This window comes from Psittacula echo (genome assembly GCF_963264785.1).
Source record: "Psittacula echo genome assembly, chromosome: 1".
Taxonomy (NCBI): Eukaryota; Metazoa; Chordata; class Aves; order Psittaciformes; family Psittacidae; genus Psittacula; species Psittacula echo.
The window spans coordinates 79162572-79177456 of record NC_137735.1 but is presented as its reverse complement, the minus strand read 5'-3'; the positions used below and the strand labels follow the sequence as shown (position 1 = coordinate 79177456).

Sequence of the window (14885 nt, the reverse complement as noted above, 5' to 3'; positions counted from 1 at the left end):
AGCTTAATTCCTGATATGAGGATAAAAACAACAGGCAACTGAGATTTTTTTTTTTAACTAAATCAATTGTCCTCAGGAAACAATATATATATATGTAATTATTTTTTCTGACTGTTTTAGGAGTGCAGCTGGCAAACTTTACAATGTTACCTGGCAGAAATGGGCACCTTGGAGAATGACATTGAAGATGAGGATGTTGATAATCTTCGAAATATCCAGAAGAATCTCCAGGGTCTTATGGTAGGTAACCTTTTTACTTAGTTAAAAAAAAAAAATATTTTTGCTTCTGCTGCAGTATTTATCATAGAGAGTTTGCTTAGCTTATTGTATTCTTTCGTTTCAAAAGTCTCCTTTATAAGCAGCTGCTTCATATCATCCCTTAAGACTCGTCCACTGAAAAAAGCCAATCCTCTGAAATAATATTAAGGATTCTTTTTTCTTAGAACAGAAGTTGATGTTTTATTGTTAAAACTAGCTGACAAGAGAGCTATCACCAATCAACAAAAATATCTGTATTGCAGGATCTAATTCCCCAAGGAACTGGATGCAAGATCTGCGAAGCTAATGACAAGAAGAAGTTTCCTGCATTTCACCAAGATCTGAGCAACTTTCTGAAATCTATGCTAAAATAAGCAGATAACCATTTTTACCGCTACATTATTTAAATACTAAATTATGACTAATTTATGTGTTTTGCCTATAGCTTACTAGCTTGCTGCCCATTTTGGGACCACTCTATGTTCTCAGTCTGGGTGATAAGACAGTCTGTTCTAAGATCACATTTGATCCTTTCGGTAAGCCCTACGGGCTCAAAATGTACTTTGGAAAACTAACTGGTTCTCACTTTGTCAATCAACTTGAGAGACAACTATTTATTAAACCCCCCCCCCAAAAAAACCAACCAAAACCCCTCAAAAACCCTCCAAAAAAACCCCAAACTATTAAAAGTTCCTTGTAGATTATATTTAATAAATTTCAGTAACTTATAAAAATCATGTCTCGAGTCTTCATTGTTAAAACTATACTTTTTCACTACTTACTACTTTTTTTTTTTAACCACAATAAACACCCCACCCCCCCCAAAAAAAAGGCATTTACCAATATACAAGTGTACAGTACCAGACTCCAAACAAGACATCTGTAAATAACTATTTTAAAGCAACTGAAAACCAAACAACCCTAAAATAGTTTTCACTAGCATGTAGTACAAGGTATTAGAGTCAAGTTGATTCCCCCAAAAAGAAACCCCAAAGCCTCCAACTTTTTTTGTTAGCTGTTCTCTTTTGCTACACACACTTTCTGGTGTACTTTTTTGCAGGATACATACTTCTTGTTTACGTAGGTGAAACGTAGTTCTCAAAAATCTTCAGAGACAGGGAAACACTTCTAGAAACAACTGACACCAAATGGATGATTAATGCATAAATCCGTGTGACCACACGCTGCCTTCAGTATTGACAAAAATATTTTTGAGGAAACCCAGAAGTGTGTTTACTACAAACAAAGATGGAGTCAGTCATGTGACATTGAAAGTTTTATGCAGAAAGAAACAACTAAGAGGACCATCTTTGGCAATCCAAATCCCACCACTCAATACTAACAATACAAACCTGTAACTGATCAAAGTAAGCTGACTACAATAGTTATCATCCTGTCTTTTAGTCTTTGATGTGTTTTGCTGGTGGGTGTGTTATGAAGTATTTCAGGTTGTATTTAAAAACAGACTTAACACCGGAAAACACAGCACTTTTCTTGAATGCTGAAAAGAGAAAAAGGCATTAATGTAGCTAATGTAGCTTTCTGCCAAAACTGGGAAAATACTTACAGAGCTGGTATCTGTTACTCTACACTTCTCTTCCCGCAATGAAGAGTGCTCTGTCCCCACCCACAAAGACTCAGAAAAGCAAAATACTGTCAGTCACCCCACCACAAACAGAGCAGCTCCACCCTCTGCTCAAATCAGATGCCTTCCAAGTGACAGCCTGAAGTAACAGTAATACCTAAACACAGTGTAACACAGAAAGTGAGAAAACAGGCAAGAAATCTGTTTGTAAAAATTCTTTCAACCTTGTCAATCTTTGTAGAATGATGCTTATTACATTAATTCCTTCTTATCTGATAAATATTTAAAAGCAACATGCAATAAGAAAGAAAAATGAATCTCCTTTAATCAAAGTGAGAAAATATTTAAAGACATAGCAAGCTCTGAGCCTATGAAATAAAGCTGGTAAAAATATAAATTCTACATACAGAAAATAAAACTCTCCCTGTCCATCAGATTGACAACTAATTATATGTAGGTTCATATACTTAAATAGCTACAGGATTGGCTCCTGTATTTGCCCAAGCTTTAGAAGAAATCTTTAGAGAAAAAGGGTATTGTACTGAAAGCTTCTGAAAATGCATAGCAAGGTAAATTTTATTGTACATACCTTTTCCTAGAAGTCCTAAAACTCCTCAGCAAAACCTCTAGCATTTCCTGAGCTATCTTCTCCTGCTTGAGTCCACAGCTTTAGTATCAAGTTGTGACATGTGCCATGCTATGACACGTGTGCCACACAACACACATGTAGTGTGTAGCACCTATGGGACATGTATGTGACACCGTGAAACATGGCCAGATGTGTGACATATGACATGTGGCATACATATTATGTATGTGACACTTGAGTAACATGAGCAGTGTAATGTGACATCTGACACACGATGTAATGTGACATGTGCATAGGTACAGTACACGCACACACCCCCATACCTGCAAGTGTATTTATACTTTCACCAGTGGACCTCCATGCTTCTCAAGCAGAGAGGGGAAGAGGCCAAGCTCTCAAGTGTTGGTGCTGTTCTTATTCACATGCCTGCTTCAGTCTGTGTAAACAGCCACGTTTCTATGTATGCATGTATGTCTACATGCGCTGTGTACATGTACCTGTCTGTAATACATGTTCAGCCTCATTACTGGAACCGCAGCACTCTTGCTTCTCCCAAGCTTGCAGAATCATGCATTTCAGAATTACCGAAGTAGCTGAGGAAAAACCTGGCTAGAACATCTATGTGCTTACACTTATGAGCTTAGTGCATTCTGCACATGCTGTTACTTATTCAAAGAACAATCCATATACAAGCACTGGATCTATACCGTTGTCATCAACTCACACTTCAAGGATACAGCTGTTGTGCCCAGCACAACACATTGTTTTCGCAACAGAACCTCTCTTCTCCTAAGAAGGAACCCAAGTTTCATAGATGTTGCAGCTGGCTGTTCAATTAATAAAACGGCTGAAGTATACAAAAAAAAAGGACGATTACTTGTACATATTTCAGGCTTCTAGCTTAACTCCAGAAATCACCTTGGTGATGATGTCACAGCAAAAGTCCAAGGCCATACAGAAAAATGCTCCAGAAGTGCATAAAGCACTAACATGTGTGGCATGCTGCAGGTATGTTACATGGTACATCAGATTTAACACGTATGTCACTCATTACCCGTACATGTATAGCTAACATATTGTCAAGGAAATTTATTGAAGATTTAATATCCCTGAAAAAAAGGCAATACTATGCTCCAGCCATTCTCCAGTATTCTTACACAGGAAACATTACAGGGAGCAAATACTATGTGGCACGTGTACCACAAAACAACAAAACCACCACCATGCACCACCAAGTTAAAAGATAGCAAGAGAAACCAGAACAGCAACAGCAATAAAACGTCAAGGACCAAGCAGTAAAAACTCAGTGAGTTTCAACAACTTGCAAATCAACATAAGAGCATCTTCAGTAAAGACTCTACATACTAGTTAAAAAATCAGATTAAAACAACAATTACTACACAATTATTTTAGAAACCTCTTAGAATAAGAAGCTGAAACATGACTACACCACTATACTACTACTGATGTATGAAAACACTAGGTAACTTAACAGCTGCTCACACTTGTATGATATGAAAGAGGCAGGGAAAAAAAGAAATCAATATGCAGCAATCCTGAAACTAACAGGAAAAAAAAAAATCATGTTAATAATTCCACAGGATGGGGGGGGGGGTGAGCAGAAACGAGGCAGCACTGGGGGGCAAACCAAATCTTCTTTGCAAAGCTGTTAGATACTCCTACCTGTAAGACAGCTTTTGGAAGTCACTAATGGGTTACAGATGGCTTAATAACAGTATTTAAATTGACAAGAAGCAGCTCTGTAATGTTCTTCTTGCTGCAAATACAAACCCTACAATTAAACATCAGTCACTGAACTGTTCAATATGTGGAGACTTCACAATCCAGGATCCATAATTATGTTGCTCTAAGTAGCTTTGCAGCAAGTTTTTTGCTTCTTGGTATGACTCAGATTTAGTCTAAAATTAAAAAATAAAGAAAATATTAAATAAGAAAGAAGACATTGGAAGAATGATGGTTACAAGGATCTGTGTTCTTTACAATCAGCATACAATGTGCACAAACACAAACCTTGAGGAAGACAATACCTACAAATCTTATAGTTGCCTCAGTTGCTGACAGTCAGAGAAAGTGTTACAGACTCTAAAAACACGCTCTTTTTATATGCTTGGCCATTTACTGGGAAAAGAATTGTTCTGTTAAATACAATTTTTCCAGTAATATTTTTACACAAAAGGTAAACATTCATTCTCATTCAAAACAAATCTAAACAGATGAACAAACAGTCAATTAGCAAGGCATCCTATTCTGAAGGAGTTTTTGAATCATTAAAAAAAAAAAAAAATCATGTCTTGTGTGTTCTGATGGGTAAAAATAATAATAATAATCATAAAAAAAAGGAATATGTACTTTATAAAAGGCTACGTTTCACATAAAAATTCTGGAAATAAAATGCAGCTCTTGAGTCAAGGAGAGGAAAAACCTTCAAGAATACAGAGAAGTAAGATGAGCTTACATATTTCCAACTAGGGACAGAAGCGAGTGAATTTACAGCAATCAAGAATCACAGTAGCTGCTTTAAGTAATTTCTCTCTGTTTTTATACCACAAAGGAAAGCCTGGGACTTAATGATGTCTTCTGATGAATCAATTGCTACTTTCCTACTCCTTTAAGATATATGAATCCTCCCGTAAGCCTACACCATGGTAGAAAAAATATCTATGTACATATTAAATAAATAGAGAGTAAGACTGAAAATAAACTAACAAACAAAAAAAACCCCAAAGCTTTTAAATATGAAACCATTTTACGTGGGGAAAATGGCTAGCAACCTCCACATGCTGAGACAAAACATGGCAGATTTCCATAGAGAATGTTTCAATACTAATTCTTAAAAAAGCAGATTAATTTTACTTTAAAACAGCAACTGGAGACATTCTCAGGCAAAGATCAGAGGAAATGAAGGGGCTCCAGCTGTTCAGGTGAAGTCTCCAGCAAAACAAAAAGCTGCCCTTGGCTACAAAACTAGCTTTGAGAATAGCCATTGAAAGGCTACATACAAAAATTTCCCCCCAACCCTGTATCAGCTTACCTTAGCTTCACGGTATGTTGCAACTTGAAGCAAATCATCCCGTCTCGCTTCCTTAGCAAGCAATCTGAAACGACTGAACATTGCTGCCTTGCAAAGGCGACTTGCCATAGAAGTGCTGCTTTTGAAGGGTGAACTACAGTGAAAATGGAAAAAAAAAACAACCACCAAAAAACAGCAACAACAACAACAACAAAAAACCACCAACAAAAATTAACAAAAAAAAAAGAAAAAAAAAATCAAAAAACTCACCACCAAACCAAACAAAAAACTCAGTTACAAATACATCACAGCTATGTTGCTTTAATCATGACAGGATTTTTTTCCCCTCTGATGCTTTGTGAACACAATCATATGGTTTTACTTCTACTTTCAGTGAACGAAGTTAATGCAAATCAGAAGCTGTGAGAATTTCAACAAGCCAACAAAAAAATATTTTTAAACTAGAATTTATCTGAACCAGGATGCCAACTGTTTTATGTACTGTGAAAACTAAAACATTCACTACCACAGACAATGGAATAAAGATACCTCAATTCAAAAAACCTACTTAATTTCATATCTTGGTATCTCACTGTAAAGTTACAAGATCTCTAGATGGTTTATAATCATAGGATGCATTCACCTAACACAGGAGAGAACCTCTCTCATTTGGGTAATGCTGAGGCTTCCATGCATAGCTTAGAAAAATGAATACGCCAATGAACTGGCACAAAACAATAAGGCTAACCATTACTTCCAACATAATGAAGAAAAATTCTAACCTTTCAGTGGTTATTCCATCTAACCCATCCACGACCTCCAGTGATATATCTGACAATGACCAATTCAAGCTAAGAGATGTCTGTTTAAAGTCTGTTTGGACTGGGTGTGCAGCATTCACCAAGTAAGTATGAGATCTGTTGACCAGGTAAGGCATGGGAAGCTTTAATGTAAGAGCATCATCAACACGCTGTCGTATAGCTACTTTTAGTCCTCTTGTATCCTTGCAATTTCCATTCCCTATTAAACAAAATAAGGTCAGTCATGGAAGTACATCAAATAAACAACCCAAATACGCAGGCATTTGGTTGGTTTGGGGTTTTTTTTTTGGGGGGTGTGTGTGTGTGTGTGTTTTGTTTACATTGTATTAATTCCTCTACATAAAAATAATCTTTGGAAAAATCAGTTCCAATATTCTGTTTGCAGAACACTGTCGCCTTAAAATCACCATATCTGGCTGAACAGTTAACGTTTTCACAAATGGTATCTTCTTAATATCTAAAATAGGATTTGATATAAAACAGCGCTGCATTACTTTCTCTGAACGGAAACACAAAGGGCAAACCAGCAAGCTAAAACAAAGCCACAATGACACAAGAGTGAGCCTGACTTTTACATTAGGGCATTTCAAAGATGAGTTAAAAAAAACCACACACTTAGTATCTTTTCAGAAAAGTACTGTAATTCTTGAAAGAACCATCTTGGTTTAGTTCATGTTTTATAAAATGTAACCAAACTGGAACATAAAACAAAAAGTCCACTTACCGACAAGAATACTGTGGATATATACTGGTTCAATGAAGTGACTCAGCAATGCTCCCTGAACACCAACCACCTCCCATTTTGTTAATTTGTCACTAGCTGACATACTGCGTGTTCTGACAGTTTCGAGTGGCCAACAAACAGTTAGGTATATCTTGCCTCCTACAGCAACATGAAGACTCAATTCTTCACTAGTTTCATAAACAGACATAGATTGTGGGCTGAGACACCTACAGTAACACAAAAAAATGAACTTCAATGAGAAAATATTAGGAAATTATTGTAAAGTGGTATCTAATACTGTTTCTCAAACCAATTATCACTAGATCTGGGCCTTACATTATGGTCAATATTTGTAAATATTAGAAAAGACATTCAGTTGCTCAAATGACTAGAATACTGAAATCAGTACTTAATGAATAGCGATTCAACCTAATCTTGGCCATCAGTTGTGCAAACATTAAAAAAGATGAGCACAAACTGCTAAAAAGCTATTGCTTTGCGTCTACTTACACAAAAGTTATGACAGAAGTTACTTGGAGGCTGCTTATCTTAGGAAAAAGCAGCCATAAGGTTGTTAATCTTCTTTAAAACATAACTTAAACTGCAATTCCTCAAAGCATTTTAAAGAAAGAGATGCAACACACTCACCAGGGAGATAAAACAATGGTTGTTCACAAGCCTAACATAGTCTTTCCCCTTAAATAAAAGCTGATAAAAAGTCAAAGCCTGAGGTTTTGTGCAAACTTTATCCAACTCTATCATAACTTATACTGTTATGATCAAAGGTGCTTTTGATTTATTACATTATTGTAAAGCAACCGTTTAATTCTGGCTTAAGTAACACAATACCACGTCTTAGTATTTGGTCACATTTTCCTACTGAATGGATTAGCTTGTAAGTAGCTTGTGAGGAGCTTCCTTCTAAGAACTATCTTTAAATAACTCTGTACATGAGCTAATGTGCTGTATTAGAATAAAATACTCCCCAGAGTTTGTCTCAAGAAAGCACAGACCAGAGAGAAAGAGGAAAAAGTGCTGAATCTGCAAACTGTCAACTACTAGAGTAGCTTACAAACTGCATCTATTCTCATCAAGCACTTCCCTTGCAACAGCGGGCTATGACACTGCAAGTAATCAAAAACCTTCTCAACGCTGATTCCCAGTTAGCACAACTTGCAATGAACTGGCTGCGACTTCCAGTTCACAAGTCTGCCTTTCTAATGCTCCCAGAGACAGTATGAAAGCAGCTACCCATCTTATACATACTAAAAAAGCTATGACTGTATGACTTTCGGGGACATTATTCCACAGTGCCTCTAGAAAGGACACAAAATAACACTTGTAATAATCAGGTAAACCAGCAAGTGCTGCTGTAAATGTCAAAACTACTAAAAAAAATATACTTTCATAAATCTAACTAAATCTAGAAGTGTAAGCATACGAGTGTACTTGTCTCCCCAACTTTCTCTCATTAGCTTTTTTCTACACAGCAGAACAGGAGCCTACTGTTTCAGTTCCAGGCTTTTTATACTCTACTCCTGTGGTGGAAGGGATGACATTAAGTCACCACCTCCACTGGCTCAGTGGTTACCTTAATGATTTATTAGTATTTTAATAGTATCTTGGGAAGGAGTTAACAGCTAAACAGGTATCTGTAATAAAAAAGCATCGTCCTCAAGCAAACACCCATGTAGAAGTTTTTATACTGTCACACTGAGCTGCATCTCAGACACTCATCACTACCACCCTGTACATTAATGCTTCCAAATCATTAGCATGTGTGTGTGGGGGGGGAAACGAAACAACAACACAACAGAATAGTCCTCCCTGATCTTAGAAATGGATAACAGTACATATTTTCCACACTCACAATGTAAACATATTAATCTTCCAATACATCTCTGAAAATACCAAGGTACTTACATGTGTGATTTTAACTGAGCAGTTCCTTTTGGAAGCTGATTCATGTAGAGAATGACAGCTGTATTTTGCTTGAGGCTAAGCAGCTTTGAGCCTGGTGCTGTGCAAAATATGGATTCTTTTCTCCTCACTGGATTTTCATTATAGAACAGCAGAAGATGTCTATAAAAGTATCTAAAAGAAAGAGTTAAGTAACAAAAGAAACTACTGAGTAGCAGTAAATCTGGAAAATACTATTTTGCTTACAAATGCCCAGACATTCACATTTAATTCATGGGATTTGAAAATAATCCAGAACACACTTAGTATAAAATGAGAGCACATACACATATTTACATTCGCAAAAGTAAAACTGGTAGCAATTCATACAAACATTCTCACCTTAGCAGGGAGCGTCTTGCAGTAACAATTGCATGGCTGTCATGCAGCACTCTTCCATCAGGCTGAAGGCCTCGACTGTAATTACATTCTCCTGTTGCTAAAGCTACAACTTCATGGTGCCCACCTAGAAAGAAAACATGCATTTTTATGCGACTGTGGTAGTTTAACCTTGTCTGGCTATCAGATTCCCACCAAGCTGCTCTCTCACACCCTCTGTCCCCCAGCAGGTTGGACTCCATCTTACACGTCTTTTCCAACCAAAATGATTCTGATTCTATGAAAAACTAAAACGAAGAAGCTCGTAGGTCAAAATACGAACAGAGGGTTTGTTTGCCATTTACCATCATGTGCAAAACAGACTTCACTTTTATTGCCAATTAGAGTAGCATAGCAAGAAAAAAAAATCAAACCAAAAACTAAAACCACCTTGCTCCTATTCCCCCTTCCTTCCAGGCTCAACTTCACTCCTGACTCTTCTACCTCCCCTCCTTCCCACTCGAGTGGTACAATGGTATGGGGAAGCATCAGCTCCTAACACTTTGCCTCTGTTGATCCCTCCACCCCACACTCCTTCCCTGATCCAGCACACAGTCCCTTCCACAGGATACAACCCTTCACTAATCACTCCAGATTGGGTCCTTCCCACTGCCTGCCATTCTTCAGGGACTGGTAATAGGTGGGTCCTTTCCAAGGAGTGCAGTCCTCAGGTACACATTGCTCCATTGCAGGAGCCCCCATGGGGTCACAGGTTCTACTAGAAAACCTGCTCCAGTGTAGGCTACTCTCCATGGACCACAGCTCCTGCTAGAAGCCTGCTCCTGCGTGGATTCCCCACAGACTGCAAGCTTCCTTCAAGGCATATCCACCTGCCCTGGCCTGCACTGGTCCATACAGCCCTAACTCCTCTTTCAGACAGCACCAGAAAATGTTTATGTAGGTCTTGAGTATTCGCATGGCTGTAGCAGTTACACACGTGACAGAGCCATCCAAGTAGAGCATGTCAAAGGGTATCTACCCTTCACCTCCATTTACCAGACGAGAAATGTGTGCGTTAAGGCTCTCCAGGAACACAAACAGCCTAGGTTTTCCACTCCTCAATACACACAAAACAGACTTGCCTTTTACAATGATGAATGCAGCTAGTGAACTGCCACAATTTTGGTACTCAGGATGTTTGGCAGTCAGACTGTTAAATACTCCTTCGACTATTTGTGAAAGCTGGTCATATATAAGTGGTCCTCTTTCTAAATAGAACAACAAAAACCAGCAAGACACAGATTTGCAGGGAGGAGGAAAGGGAGGAGGAACAGACATGATCAACAACTTGTCAAATTATAAATGTAACCACATCCTAAAAGCACTACACTATCAAAATACACTTTTGGTACTCTAAAGATTATCAGTATGGGCATGAATAAAAAAAGGACAAGAATACCTAAACACTTTATGTTTTTACTATTTGCCATAATAAACCAGGAGTACAGGGAGGATCTAAGAATTCAGCAAAATTTCAAACTGGGATGGACATTCCAAATTCCAAAACATGGATCTTGCACTATTTCCAGCAAATTAAAGTTTCTAATTCTCTTAAGAACTTTCTGATTTTGAAGTACTTGTAAGCATATTTAGGCAACAACCCTTAAATAAGGTAAATGTTATTCAGTTATAAAACTGAATTCTTTTGATAGTAGTTACTCAGTGTGAAAGCCTGTTAATCATAACAATGCCAAACCACTTAGGATCAACTTCATACTGTTGTTACCTAGTTAAACAGCAAATCAACTGCAGCAGCAACAAATCAGTTCTTTCAGTACTCTCCGCTCTGCAATACAAATTGATGGAATTCCCAACACACAAAAGACAAAGTTAAAAAACAGTTTCAGAACCATTATGACAAAGGATTCAAGAACGTTGGCAAAGGCCCTGAAACAAAAGTGTTTTTTGCATAGAAAACATTTAAGACACGCTTTTCAAATTCTAATTAGGTGTTGCTAGAACATTTACCTGACTTTTCAAAAACCTTTGCCCTGGTATACTCAGAGTTAAGTAGCTCATCAAGAGCCAGTTTAGCTGCATTTAGTTTAGCTTCCTTCTTGGTATTTCCCAGGCCAGTCTTGTAGCAAACACCAGCTACCACAGCACAAAAGGCAAAATAAGGCCTTATGATACCGTCTTTAAAGGAGAAAGAAAAGAGACACAATTAGTGAAATGATTTTATGGTACTTTTATCCATAGATTTATGTGCCTGCAATCGAAAAAAACAATTTTAGCAAAATACAACTCAAACCTTTCGCCTCCACAGGAATTTCACATTTAACTTTATGCATTTTCACAAAACTCTGTAGCAGTCATAATTTCATACAATTCATCTGATCAAATTCTGTAGTAACTAATGGTGAGACACAGCTCTAGACAATAAAAGGGCCTCCAAAAAGCAACGTATGTGGAGGGTGGTGAAGCCAACAGTAAAAAATTCATCTGCCTTAGTGCCATTAATACTAACTGCAGAAATTTAGGTAACCTCAAGGCTAAGCAAGTATTACTTTCTTTAAGTAAAGAGGGAGTACTTACCTGCCACACCAGTTTCTTTCAATTCAAGTTGTACATTGCGCATATGTGCAAACTCATGCAAGGCAGATACTGGGTGCATCATTCCCTGTTCATATTTTGCAATAAACTGCTCTAGATATTTCTTTTCAGGAAGTGCTGGTGACGGGCATGCATGGGCTGCTTTCAGAAGGTCTGAAATAAAATTAAGAAAAGAAGTGAAAAACCTGACAGTTAAATCTGTTTACCATCAATGCTTTACAGATTTTTAGAAAATAAAAAAGCAAAAACATTTACTCTACAGCAACATTGCTTTGCACCGAATCCTCATTAACAATACTAGCAATTCTGAAAGGGTGTGTAACTCCTCTTTTAAGAGTATCAAAGCTTTTACTTTAAGTACTAAATTCACTAACCTCTCAATATAGACAAGTATCACATCTAAATACAACACGTATTCCCCCTCCCTTGCAAACCTGTGATCAACTGAAAGTTGCTCATAGCAGATTGAGAACAGAGCCTGTGGTTTTTCACACAGAACTATGAAGCAATAAGACACGATGAAAGTTTTAGCAACCACACACAGAACTCGAAAAGCGGGTAACTCATTCAAAGAAAAAGAAACCCACCCACAAAGAGCTGCTGAATAGCGTCAGCAGCTCTGGTCAGGTGGCCAGGACAAAACATGCAGATAGTTACACTGCACGTCCACCCCGGTCCTGCAGGCCCCCCCCATGACCACAAGTAACCACACCTGAATACAGGACAGTGGGTGGGTGGGTATTTCATCTGTGCCAGCAGAATGCCCTTACAGATTTCAGAGAGCAATGGGAAGCAAGTTAGCCAACTCATGGAAATGCATAATGAATCACAGACTGGTTTGGGTTGGAAAGTAACTTAAACTTCATTCAGTTGCCACCCCCTGCCATGGGCAGGGACATCTTCCACTAGACCACGCTGCTCCAAGCCCCCTCCAACCTGGCCTTGAACACTGCAGGGATGGGGCAGCCACAGCTTCTCTGGGCAACCTGTGCCAGGGCCTCACCACCCTCCTAGTGAAGAATTTTCTCCTAATAGCCAACATAAATCACTCCTCTGTCAGCCTAAAGCCATTCCCCCTTGTCCTGTCACTAACTGCCCTTGTAAGAAGTGCCTCTCCAGGTTTCTTCTAGATACACTTTACATACTGGAAAACTGTTGTAAGGTTTCCCCTGAGCCTCCACTCTCCAGGCTGAATGAGGCATTGGAGGCTCTGAAAGACAAACTCTTCCCAAGAGCACAGTATATTTGGGCAGCTGTCTTTTGACTTGAAGGCCTATCGAATAACCGATTAACATCTCCTGCAGCACCTACTTGTGTCAAAAACCAGTGTTAAGACTTAAAAAAAAAAAAAGATTAAAAAAAAGATAAAAAAATGCAAGTGTTTTTCCACGTATCAACTCTAAGATAAATGGAATCTTCCTGGTTCCTATATACTAAGGCACAACTATCTCCCACCTGAGAACTAAACTAAATTGTTGTCTCTAAATCTCATAAATAGGTGCCTTTACCTCAATGCAACTATTTGAAAAGACAAAATTCAAAATATATCTTGTCACATTTGGAACCACAGTTAAAACTTTCTGCAACAGTCTCTAAGAAAATAAATGCAGCAGTACATATCCTGTATTTTGGCAACCTCTACAGCACTTTTAATGTATAAATTTGAATTTATAATCATGAAACGCTGCAGGCTACACAGCCCACCCTACACTAACCTCTAACACACTTCCAGTATGAAAAGACGACACAGGAAGGAGAGAAACAACATCAAGCAGGTGCTTACGAAATCGCTTAAGAACAGTGACAGAAAAAAGCTGCAGAGGGTTGCAACTGTTCAAGTAAATCATTAAGTTATTTTCACACACATTAACTGTGTATTTGGTCCTTTCCAACCTTAACTATTCTATGATTCTATTTTAACAGCTAATCCCAGGGTGTAAACTGAAAACTATACCTGGATTTTGTGTCACCTCTGGTGTACTCTCAGACAGTGGAAGTTTTGGTTTTGCAGTTCCAGCTTGAGAAAGATTCATTAAAGGTGGCTGCCTAGGAGCCCAAGCTGGCAAAGTCTTTCGTGCACTGTCAAAGGTGGCAAATTCAGCACTCTGAAACCAGCCGTCGCTGCTAGTCATCCCAGGACAACCTAAATAAGTTCAACACTGAAGTTATGAGACGCTAAGGGCACACTTGCAAGCTCCAGTTTCCTCAGTTAAGCTATTATACAAGAGCAGCTTGCACTCTCCCTCCCCACAGACTGGGGCAAAAGAACGGAGATCCTGTGCCTTTGCAATCCCTCCGTTTTGCCAGCTGGCGCCGCAAGATTCAAGGCCGTCTCTATTTAGTTAACAACTTCTCGCACTTCGTGAGGCTTTGTACCTCACCCTGCTGCCAGCTCCCAATGGGGCGAGGCAAAACATAAAGCTACAAAGCCGATCCCCCTCAAGCTTCCACGATAAACGGCCGCTGAAGGTGAAGGCTCTGGAACCCGCTCCGTGTCCCTTGCTGTGAGAAACCCCCTCACCTGTAGCACGTCCACCCTCACCCCCCTCAGCACGTTGCTCACGCCTGAAGCAAATGGAGCGACGAGGCGCGGGGGCTACCTGGCAACTCCCCACGGGCGGAAAAGGAAACCGCAGCCACATCGCCCGCCCCCCTGAGGGGATGGGCTTCGGCGTCCGAGGGGACACACTACCGACCGCCATCCCGCAAAGCCCCTCTGGTCTCTTAGCAGCGGAGACAGTGCCGCGCCGCAACTCCGTTTTGTCCAGGAGCAGATCCATCCGCTCGCCACCTGCGACGCGCCAGAGGCGAGAAGGAGCCGTTGTGCTTGAGGGAGGGAAGGAGAGCGGGAGCCTCATCCCGGTGCACCACCAGCCCCAGCCAAGCGGCCCCCACGCTGTCTCATCAGCTTCCCGTACCGCCTTGCGGAGCATCCCGGAGAGCAGGGCGGCACACTACACCGCAAGAGGCGTCACGGGGCCGGGACC

The 14885-nt window shown here is 39.5% G+C and overlaps 1 protein-coding gene across 1 annotated transcript; it reads right to left on the bottom strand.

The window, feature by feature from the left end:
- Positions 1–3465: 3465 nt before the first annotated feature.
- Positions 3466–14540, bottom strand: ADAD1 (adenosine deaminase domain containing 1; the record flags this gene model as incomplete). The annotated part of the gene is made up of 11 exons (XM_080639195.1): positions 3466–4351; positions 5485–5617; positions 6246–6483; positions 7009–7235; positions 8932–9102; positions 9310–9433; positions 10428–10553; positions 11314–11481; positions 11881–12051; positions 13853–14041; positions 14420–14540. The coding sequence occupies 11 exons, from the start codon at positions 14538–14540 to the stop codon at positions 4238–4240; spliced, it is 1782 nt and encodes a 593-aa protein (XP_080495321.1). The 3' UTR covers positions 3466–4237.
- Positions 14541–14885: the final 345 nt, after the last annotated feature.